Here is a 9,833-nt window from a genome sequence, read left to right as displayed (position 1 = left end):
GGGCAGGACACCGAGCAGCAGCTGACCAGCAGGCTCCGCGAGAGCGAGCAGGCCCTCGCCCGCCAGGCCGCCATGCCCCCACAGGTCAAGGTCAGCAGCACACCTCTCTGCTCCTTAGGGGTTTTAGATTAGTTGGAGAGAGGAAACCACTCTTCTGACTGAGCTGTGCTTACAGATGGTTATGTCAGACACCTGACAACCTTAAGCTGTTACTATTGCAGAGCAACATTTTCATTAAATAATCATGAAATAATCATAAATAATGTAGAATTATAGAATATAACATCATATTTTTCAGTGATCCAACTGATATGATTTTTGTATCTATACACATTCAGGAATAAGGCCTCATTAAATTACGCATCCCAACTTCTCTTCTCTTGTCTTCTACTTTTCATGTCTTGTCTTCTCTTGCTCCCTTCATGTCTTAAATAAATGCGTGTGTGTGTGTGTGTGTGTGCAGTATGTGACTAAGACGGTGGAGGTGGAGTCGGCCCAGTGTAAGGCGGCGCTGGCCGAGTGTCAGGTGCGGAACCAGGCCCTGCAGGAGCAGCTGAGCGTCCAGAGGCAGCTGCTCAGGGAGCTGGAGGAGCAGCTGCACGAGTCCCACAAGACCAGTGGACAGCTCAGGCAGCAGGTACATACATGGCTTGCTTTCTTTCTTTCCTTCCATCTTTCTTTCTGACTCTTGTCTTTCTTTCTGTCTTTCTCTGTCTGTCTGTTTCTTTCTTTGTTTTGTTTTTTTCTTTCTCTTTTTCTCTCTCTCACTCTCCCTCCCTCCCTTCTCTCTGTCTGTCTGTTTGTCTGTCTGTGTGTCTGTTCATATTTCTCTTGTTGTTGTGGTTCTCTTAATCTCTTTTCTCTTCCGCTGTCCAATCCCCTGAGTGTTGATGGGTTCAGTGTGTACTGTGGAAACACTGTGTTGATGTTTATTCAATCCTTGGCTCTGTGTGGGGATTTTGAAATGAGACCATTCATCCTCTGATTGTGATGAAAGCTTAGGGCACCAAAATTAAGCCACCGAGCTTTGGGAATTACCCATCCCCTAGCAGAGTGTTGTCGTGACTGCTTTAGCCCTCTCCCAATCTCACAGTTGTTGACTGCTCCTACCTCCCAGTACTTTGAGCTGCAATTGGTCCCTGCCTCAGTGTTGTGGATTGTGATTGGCCCTCACTCCCAGTGTGGTGGTGCTGGCACGTGCGGTGCTGCTTGTGTGGTTGGCCCTCTCCCCCTCTACCCTGTGGTAGCTATGTGGTGGTCCCGGTGCGGCTAACCGCTCTCTCCACTTGCGTCCGCAGCTGAGGGCCGATCGTAGCCGGCTGTGCGGCCTGCTCTCCAAGGCCGTGGGCTGGCGCAACAGCGAGGTCATCCGTAGACTGTCGAAGGTGTGCCACTTTATTCTGCTGCTAGCCGGGGCCAGAGGTCAAACATGTGGAGATCAGTGTGACAGTTTAGAAACAGAACTGAATAGGGATGGAGTGAGGTCAAGGTCATTTATTCATACAGCACATTTTAAACAACAGATGTTGAGCCTAAGTGTTTAAGTCACAGGAGATGAATATGCAAAACATATAACTGTATCATCACCAATACTGGTAATGCATTATTTACATCAAATATGGTCTGATCAACTATTTTGGCTAAGTTTTACCAGATATTTATTTTATCTAAGCATTTCTGTTAACAGTTGGCGAGGTAGCATAAGTTATTTGAGCCATGATCAGAAGTCTGAGTTTAGGGAATACTGATGCCCATTTTGCACCTTTGGATCCCATGATGTTGTAGAGTAAATGACAGAATGTGTGTTGTGGGAAATGTGTAGTCTGTTTGGTAGATCCCAGTATAACCATAGTTCCTCTGTGTGCTTTAGCATCACTGTGTCTCTGACCCTCTCACTCCACTGCTCACTGACTCAATGCTCAGCCATTCCTCTGACTCACTAAGGCATGTAGCGTAGTGTCCTGCCTCTGGATCCAACTCTGAGTCACTAACAGAGACAGCTTTGGCAGGGTACTGTATCTAGTAGCATTAGGACTCACCTGTTAGTATCCCTCCATCTGTGATGTGGGCATCTTATCCATGTGTAAAACCTAAGAGTTACACGCATTGAAGTTGATGCATTGCATGTTGAAAGGGAAAATGTATGAAAGGGAACGAAAGTTCGTTGTGTTCCCACAGATGGTAGACCAGTGGAATGTAGACAATTCCGTGTGTGTGTGTGTATGTGTGTGTGTGTGTGTGTGTGAATGACTGTCTGTGTGTGACTGGATTGTTATTATGGAATGCCATTGTACTCTGAGCTTTAAGAATGGGGCTAATTGGTGTTTGCCTCCGGTCAGATCCTGGTGTACGAGGGGGAGATGGAGAGGGCTCAGGGGCAGCTGGAGGCTGAGATGCAGAGTCTGGAGGAGGAGAAGAACCGTGTGATCGAGGAGGCCTTCATCCGCGCCGAGAGCGAGATGAAGGCTGTGCACGAGAACCTGGCAGGTGAGATGAGAAGAGTGGAAGTGAGGAATGAGTGAAAGCGTGGTTGCCAGGGAGTGTTTGTTTAACTCTCGGCCATCTCTGTGCAGGTGTGCGCATGAACCTGTTGACCCTGCAGCCCGCTCTGCGCACCCTCACCTGTGACTACAACTGCTTGAAGAGGCAGGTGCAGGAGTTTCCCTTCCTGCTGGAGAAGGCCATCGCAGAGGCCAAGCAGGAGGTCAGTTCAACGTTAAGATAATGATGAGAAGGCGTATGATATTCCAACAATATGTAACACATTTGATCGTATTGTCTCACTTTCATTTCTGTGTGTGGGTGGGTCCATCTACAGATCTGTCAAGTGATCGGGGAGGTAAGCAGTGCCAACCAAGAGCTACTGCGCAAGTACAAACGAGAGATGAACTTGAGGAAGAAATGTCACAATGAGCTGGTGCGACTTAAAGGTGAGAGATGCGCTCAGCATCCTGGGAAATGTAGTGTATGTGCAGCCATTGAGTAACATCATTTTAGTAACAGCGAGAGATAATATATATGCATGCTTTCCTCCAGGAAACATCAGGGTATTTTGTCGTGTGCGTCCTGTCAGCCAGAGTGAGATGGATGCAGTGGACGCTAAGAACATGGTGACTTTTGACACGGATGATGACTCAATCCTCTACCTGTCCAGTAAGGGCAAGGTCATGACCTTTGAACTGGATAAAGTCTTTTCCCCTCAGGCCACACAAGAAGAGGTATGTCCTACATCTCATGCACAGCAGATGACACTTGAGTGGTGAGACGAGGGATCTTGTGGATCACATTTGCTCCATTTATTTATTCTAGGTGTTCCAGGAAGTTCAGTCTCTGGTCACTTCCTGTATCGATGGTTTCAACGTGTGCATCTTTGCTTACGGTCAAACTGGCTCAGGAAAGACGTACACTATGGAGGTATGGCCGTGTCCTAAAGCACAGTTTTGTAGTCATAAAACTCTTTGTGCATGTACGTGCTTGGTATCTTACTTGTGTTTGTGTGCTGCTCCAGGGGGTGTCTGAGGACCCTGGCATCAACCAACGTGCTTTGCGACTGCTATTCGCTGAGGTGTCTGAGAAGAAACCAGACTGGGATTACAACATCTCTGTTAGCATGGTGGAGATCTACAATGAGACATTACGGTGAGGACACACACACACACACACACACACACACACACACACACACACACACACACACACTATCCAGTCATCAGTCAGATGGACAGACAGTACCATTTTTGAGCTCCTCCCTGGGATGCTGCCAGACTGCAGTCACAGGCTGCAGCTGTGCCGGCCAGCCACACGAAAGCAATTTGAAGATTCGAGCCAGGTGTTGCCAAAAACATCTCTCTCTCTCTCTCTCTCTCTCTCTCTCTCTCTCTCTCTCTTTACATAACTCGGCCTCTATTATTCATCCCTAACCAATGACCATGCGTCTTCGTGTCCTTTGCTGCTGTGGCTGTGTCCTTGTTCCGCATTAAGCTGGGCAGGTCAGCCATTACATAAAAAAATGAATTCCATCTAATAACTACAGCCATCTGTGGAATGAAAATGGGCAGCCTCTTATGCTCTCTCTCTCTTTCTCTTTCTCTCTCTCTCTCTCTCTCTCTCTCTCTCTGTTCTCTTTCCCTCCCTCTTTCTCTCTCTCCCTCTGATTACATAAGCACTGCACATCTGCATGATCAAAAGGCCTGTGTTTTCTGGAGGATTACAGGGGCAGATTTTAATTTTTTTGAAGGGAAGGTCAATGGATACACTATTCCCAAGATCCTAATTCGCCCGAGCCGCTTTGGGGAGAGATCACGCTGTGTGAGCGCCCGTGCTGACCGCCCGTGCTGACCATCATGACTCAGGAGATGTTCGATAGTGGAGTAAATCTGTGACGTGTTCTCTGTCTCAGGAGCCTGCTGGGGGACAACCTGAATGACAAGCTGGAAATAAAGATGTGTCCAGATGGCAGCGGTCAGCTCTACGTCCCAGGCCTCGCCGCGTTCCCTGTGAAGAGTGTAGAGGACATCAATAAGGTGAGGGCAGCTCTAAAACACACCTCAAAAAGGTGTGATGGTGAGACTTGATCCATAAGACCATTTGTTGAGCAAGGTTTGAGGATTTAGACCTCACCTGCATATTGGTGTGTTTGTGATGTTTGTGAGAACAAGCATAGTCATGGCTATATATCAGCTCTTTGTTCAGTGGCTCAACATACTTAGATGACTGATGTAAGATGCTTGGATTAGATGTGGGTATAAGGTTCTTGCACACAGTGTTCATTCATTCAAACATAAAGCACAGTGTTGCAATTTAAACAGAAAATCACCGCTAAGATGTACCTGAATGCTAACCCTGTGCAAAGCTGATTCCACATGCATGCTGGCGGGAGGTCTGTAACTGCGTCCACTGGTTCGTGCAGGTGCTGGAGTTGGGCCACATGAACAGGGCGACGGCCTGCACCAACCTGAACGAGCACAGCTCCCGATCCCACGCGCTGCTTATCGTCACAGTGTCCGGCTTCAACTCCTCCACCGGCCACCGCTCCTCAGGTACACACACACACGCACACACACACACACACACACACACACACACACACAGGTATCATGTATCCACACTACTCATAGTCCCAGTGGCCAGCTTCTCTACAGGCCAATACACCAGATATCCACACACACACACACACACAAACACACACACACATGTATCCAGCACTCATGTCATGGCCTGTTCACGGTATTATCTATTTCTACCCTGTTTTCCACACTGGTTTAAGTTTGTTTCCTTTTGTAACGTGCGTCCCCTCAGGCAAGCTGAATCTGGTGGACCTGGCAGGCTCAGAGCGGATCACCAAGTCCGGTGCAGAGGGCAGTCGTCTGCGAGAGGCTCAGTGCATCAACAAGTCCCTGGCAGCCCTGGGTGATGTCATTAACGCGCTGCGCTCGCGGCAGTCCCACGTGCCCTTCCGCAATTCGCGCCTCACCTACCTGCTGCAGGACTCGCTGAATGGAGACAGCAAGACCCTCATGATGGTGCAGGTCAGTCTGAACATACTCAACAGCCCAGGCCAGGTCAGATCAGCCCAAACACACCCACTCCCCTTTAGGCCTGGCCAAAATAGTGAAGGTCAACCAGACATTCATCTTTGACCAAAGATGTCAGGTGGATTAGACAGTTTTTAAATTAATTACTTACATTCATACCGTATTTATTGTTAGATGTTTGTCAATTAAATTTGATATATATATAATCCACAAGGGCATCCTTGAGTGTTGTTCCTTTCAAGAAGAAGGAAGACTAAATAGCTTAGATACTAAACCAAATCTATTATACCTTTTCTTTATTATACCTACACCTTTCATGTTTATTTGATTCCTGCATCTGTAATCTTTGACCTCTGGACTTGGTCCCCTCCCCAGGTATCTCCTCTGGACACGAACGTCAGTGAGTCCGTCTGTTCTCTGAAGTTTGCACAGCGCGTTCGCAATGTGGAGTTGGGTCCCTCTTCCTCACGGAAGCAGACCGAGAACTCCTCCACCTCCTCCTCACCCACCCACGACAGTGTGGAGGTAAGGGCCCACTCTAGGACCCCCCCCCCCCCTCCACACACACACACATACAGTATTCTCTCTCTCTCACACACACAGACACACACACACAGACACAGACACACACAGACACAGACACACACAGACACACACACAGACACAGACACACACACAGACACAGACACACACACAGACACAGACACACACACAGACACAGACACACACACAGACACAGACACACACACAGACACAGACACACACACAGACACACACACAGACACACACAGACACACACAGACACACACAGACACACACAGACACACAGACACACAGACACACAGACACACAGACACACAGACACACAGACACACAGACACACACACAGACACACAAACGCACACAGTACCCGCACAAGCAGAATGTAGCCACTGAGCCTGAAGTGCTGAGGTCTCAGACAAGGGATTCAGGTCAGGGGCCAGAGAGAGCATAAGCCTCCAGCCTTCCCTCAACCACTCACCTGCTGATAATCCACTTACACACACTCACTCACTTGCACATTGTGTGTGTGTACTGAGTGTGGGCGTTTTTGAATTCTGCAATGCATAAGGCAATCTTGAATGCAATGCAGTGTGTGTTTGTGTGTGTGAATGTGTATGTATGTGTCCTCAGATAGCACAAACACAAAGAGACATGCAGACACACGTGCACATGTGAATGACCTTGTAGATGACCTCTCTGTCATTGTTGGCCTTTCAGCTGGACTCTCCCCCGGTGACTCCAGTACCTCTGCCCATCTCCAGGGCCAGCAGCGCCGGCTCCACCCTCTCCTCCACCTCCAAAACCCCCAACACACGCCGACGCTCCCACAGTCAGCTGGCCACCGGTGAGACACACACACACACACACACACATACACACACACACACACACACACTAAGCCTGATGCACAATAAAGTAATTGTAAGAAAAGTTATACACTGTAATATAATAAAGATACAAAAACCTTCCATAGATGTTTTTATAAACATGAAGTGCAACTTATCTAAATTAACTTTTAATACAAGTCTTATATTAAGGGTTAAACCCCCCCCCCCCCTTTCCCTTTCCCTAATCCTCCCTCCCCTCATTTAATGGTCTGTGTTGTGACTCAATGATTGGTTGGTTCACAGATAGACAGGTAGACAGAGCAAGCCCATTGGTTGGGGACGGTGGGCAGGTAGGTGGGGTTTTATCTGATTGATTGGTTGGTTGGTCGCTTGGCATGGAAACGCTCAGCATGGCATGGTGCCCCGTGTCACCTGGTCGATGCCCACCCGTCTAACACACTAACACAACCTGAGGAATCTTCTGGAGTGACCTGTGTGTGCGCGTGTATGTGCTGGTGTTTCACATAAGCAGTGCTAATCTGACAGGTATTTCAAAAGGCTGGCTCTGTGTGTGTCTGTGGTTTATTGTGTGTCTGTGTGCGCACATGGTACTTTTCTTTGTACTGTGCTTGTGTGTGTGTGTGTGTGTGTGTGTGTGTGTGTGTGTGTGTAATGTGTGTGTGTGTGTGTGTGTGTGCGCGCACTCTCATGCCCTCTCTGCTCTCTCTGGCTTGGTTTTGTGTGATGGAGCTGCTTTGGTGGTGAACAAGGGCTTGCAAGGGAGCAGTGAGGTGTCAGGGGGGATTATGAAAAGTGTGTGTGTGTGAGTGAGTGAAAGAGACACAGAGAGAGAAGGTACTGGTAGTATCACTCTATTGTCCAGTTGTCCAGTGCATCCCACTCAGGCGCTGTCCGCTGCACTCATTCACTCCCTTTGCCCTCACAGAACTGTGTTCTTTGTTTTAGCTGTGGCGTGATGAAACACAATATGAGTTCTGTGCTAAGCACTCTTGATATAATATCAGATAACAGATCCAACAAACAGATTAAGTTATCTTCACACATCAGTGCATGAAAATAGAGGCGTTATTGCAGTGCTTTAAGATTAGCTGAGATGAGTTCCAGATACTGAAATGTGGAGGAGCCAGTTGAGTGAAACCGCTCCAGACGAGCTGGTTTCTTTGGGCCCTCAGGCCTGTGTGGACATAGTTGTAACATGTCATGTTTGTCTGTGTGACGTACTTCCACAGGACCCTAACTAACGATGTGTGGAGGCGTGTGACTCAGTAATTAACGGCCCTTTGGGAGCTATTTGAGCTGAAGTGATTTGGCAGAGGATTATGTTTCAAAGTACTTCTGAAAATCCCTCTGTGACCCTTTCACCACGCGGCCGCTGAATGGGCCGTCAGCAAGAAGTAATTTCTTATTGGGATTTTGAGTTGCCTCATCCACACAACCCCTCAACAGCATATCTGTTTTCCAAACAAGACTAACTTCCCACTAAGTTGGCCATGTAGTAACCAAATGACTCGCTGTTTTTGAAAAGTGGATGGGCTTGGGCACTGTAGAATTGGTGTGGTTCTGTTTTTGACATTGAGTAAGTAATATTAACCCCTCTGATAGATTGTTTGCTCCGCTTGTAAGACTCACTCAGCCTTTAGTTTGACATGATGATGATAATAATAATAATAATAATAATAATAATAATAATAATAAAGTTTGAGTGCTTTGTGCCGTTTGCACTAACTGTCTCACCCCTGTGAATTGAGTGTTGAGCCATGCAGCTGTAATGCAAAAGCGCAGCCATCTCCCTAACGTCTCCCTAACGTCTCCCTCGTCTCTGTTGATGTGTCCTCAGGACGAATGAAGCTCACCGCCTGAATGACGCAGCGGCTTGGGAGTTGAAGAAGAGTCTCCCAACACCTGTGTCCACCTGTGGATTTTTTTTCTGCCCCTCTGTAGCAATGAACTGCTGTCTTTCATGGGTTATAGCTGAAGGAGGTTATGGATGTCGAGACAGGAAACAGAGGAGGGACTTAGACTTTTACCGGCCTATGAGGGCCAGAGCCTGGACTTCACTGGCCAATCAGGGTCCTAGATCAGTGCGAGGGGTGGGAGGTTGTGGGGTTTGGGGATCACCTCCAGTTGGATTTTGCTCTGATCAGCAAATGAAGCAGCCTGGCTCACACACTCTCTTTACCCACAAACCCCTGGGTGAGCAACATACTCCTCCACTCGCCAGTTCCTGTTCCCCTGGACCTTCCCTCTTGACCACAAAGGAGCTGTGAGGGAGGGTGCGCTCTCGTAGGATGTCAGTATTTCTGGACAACAAAGAAGCACTTTAGACCAGGCTGCTATCGTCACCTCTGCTGTTCTGCCACTCAAGAGCTCAGCTCCTGCTAAACCTGCCCACTCGTGTACACATCTGTATATTCCTCCCTGAGAGGACAGGAGAGGATGAGAGGACGGAGACATTGTTGATTCTGTACGGCTTCCGTTTGACTCCAGACTTTGGTACAGGACTCCTGATCACCCTCTACCTCCCACCCCTTCCATTCACACACACACACCACACAACACACACACACACACACACACACACACCTCTCTGGGATTCCCTGCCATCAGGCATAAGGACACTTCAGACTTCTGTCCACTCAAAAAACTGTGCAATACAGGGAAACCCCAAAAAAACCTACAGACCAGACCACGTTTCTTCACTCCTGTAGAGGAAATTGTGTGTGTTTGTTTATTTGTTTTCTTCACTTTCCAGTCTTCCTGAACAGTGCATGTGTTTTTAATGTTCAAGTCTCTTTGTGTTTTTACACTTCAGCATAATGCTTTCAGAGACAATCGTTTACCGGCGATCATGGTACATAGAACACATACTGCATACACACACACACACACACATATATTCACACACACA

At 47.9% G+C, this 9,833-nt stretch overlaps 1 protein-coding gene across 7 annotated transcripts in view; it reads left to right on the top strand.

The window, feature by feature from the left end:
* The window catches only part of kifc3 (kinesin family member C3), a 28,759-nt gene extending 18,926 nt beyond the window's left edge, over nt 1-9,833 (top strand). For 5 of the 7 annotated variants that reach the window (XM_076287891.1, XM_076287892.1, XM_076287893.1 and 2 more), the window contains 15 exons: nt 1-90; nt 464-637; nt 2,340-2,487; nt 2,574-2,704; nt 2,819-2,930; nt 3,037-3,218; nt 3,310-3,414; nt 3,509-3,639; nt 4,400-4,523; nt 4,910-5,039; nt 5,299-5,528; nt 5,910-6,059; nt 6,795-6,921; nt 7,208-7,254; nt 8,763-9,833. The exon at nt 1-90 is cut by the window's left edge and continues 192 nt beyond it. In XM_076287891.1, coding sequence (XP_076144006.1) covers nt 1-90; nt 464-637; nt 2,340-2,487; nt 2,574-2,704; nt 2,819-2,930; nt 3,037-3,218; nt 3,310-3,414; nt 3,509-3,639; nt 4,400-4,523; nt 4,910-5,039; nt 5,299-5,528; nt 5,910-6,059; nt 6,795-6,921; nt 7,208-7,254; nt 8,763-8,771 — 1,890 coding nt within the window. In that variant the 3' untranslated portion in view covers nt 8,772-9,833. The remainder of the gene's footprint in view (nt 91-463; nt 638-2,339; nt 2,488-2,573; nt 2,705-2,818; nt 2,931-3,036; nt 3,219-3,309; nt 3,415-3,508; nt 3,640-4,399; nt 4,524-4,909; nt 5,040-5,298; nt 5,529-5,909; nt 6,060-6,794; nt 6,922-7,207; nt 7,255-8,762) is intronic. The other 2 variants (XM_076287894.1, XM_076287895.1) reach the window with 2 other exon arrangements.

The sequence above is a fragment of the Alosa pseudoharengus genome, unplaced genomic scaffold (genome assembly GCF_046254945.1).
Source record: "Alosa pseudoharengus isolate Yale_2024_CS ecotype anadromous, Long Island Sound unplaced genomic scaffold, YU_APseudo_1.1 YU_APseudo_1.1_scf_16, whole genome shotgun sequence".
In the NCBI taxonomy this organism is placed as follows: domain Eukaryota; kingdom Metazoa; phylum Chordata; class Actinopteri; order Clupeiformes; family Clupeidae; genus Alosa; species Alosa pseudoharengus.
This window is presented reverse-complemented; position numbering and strand designations above follow the sequence as displayed.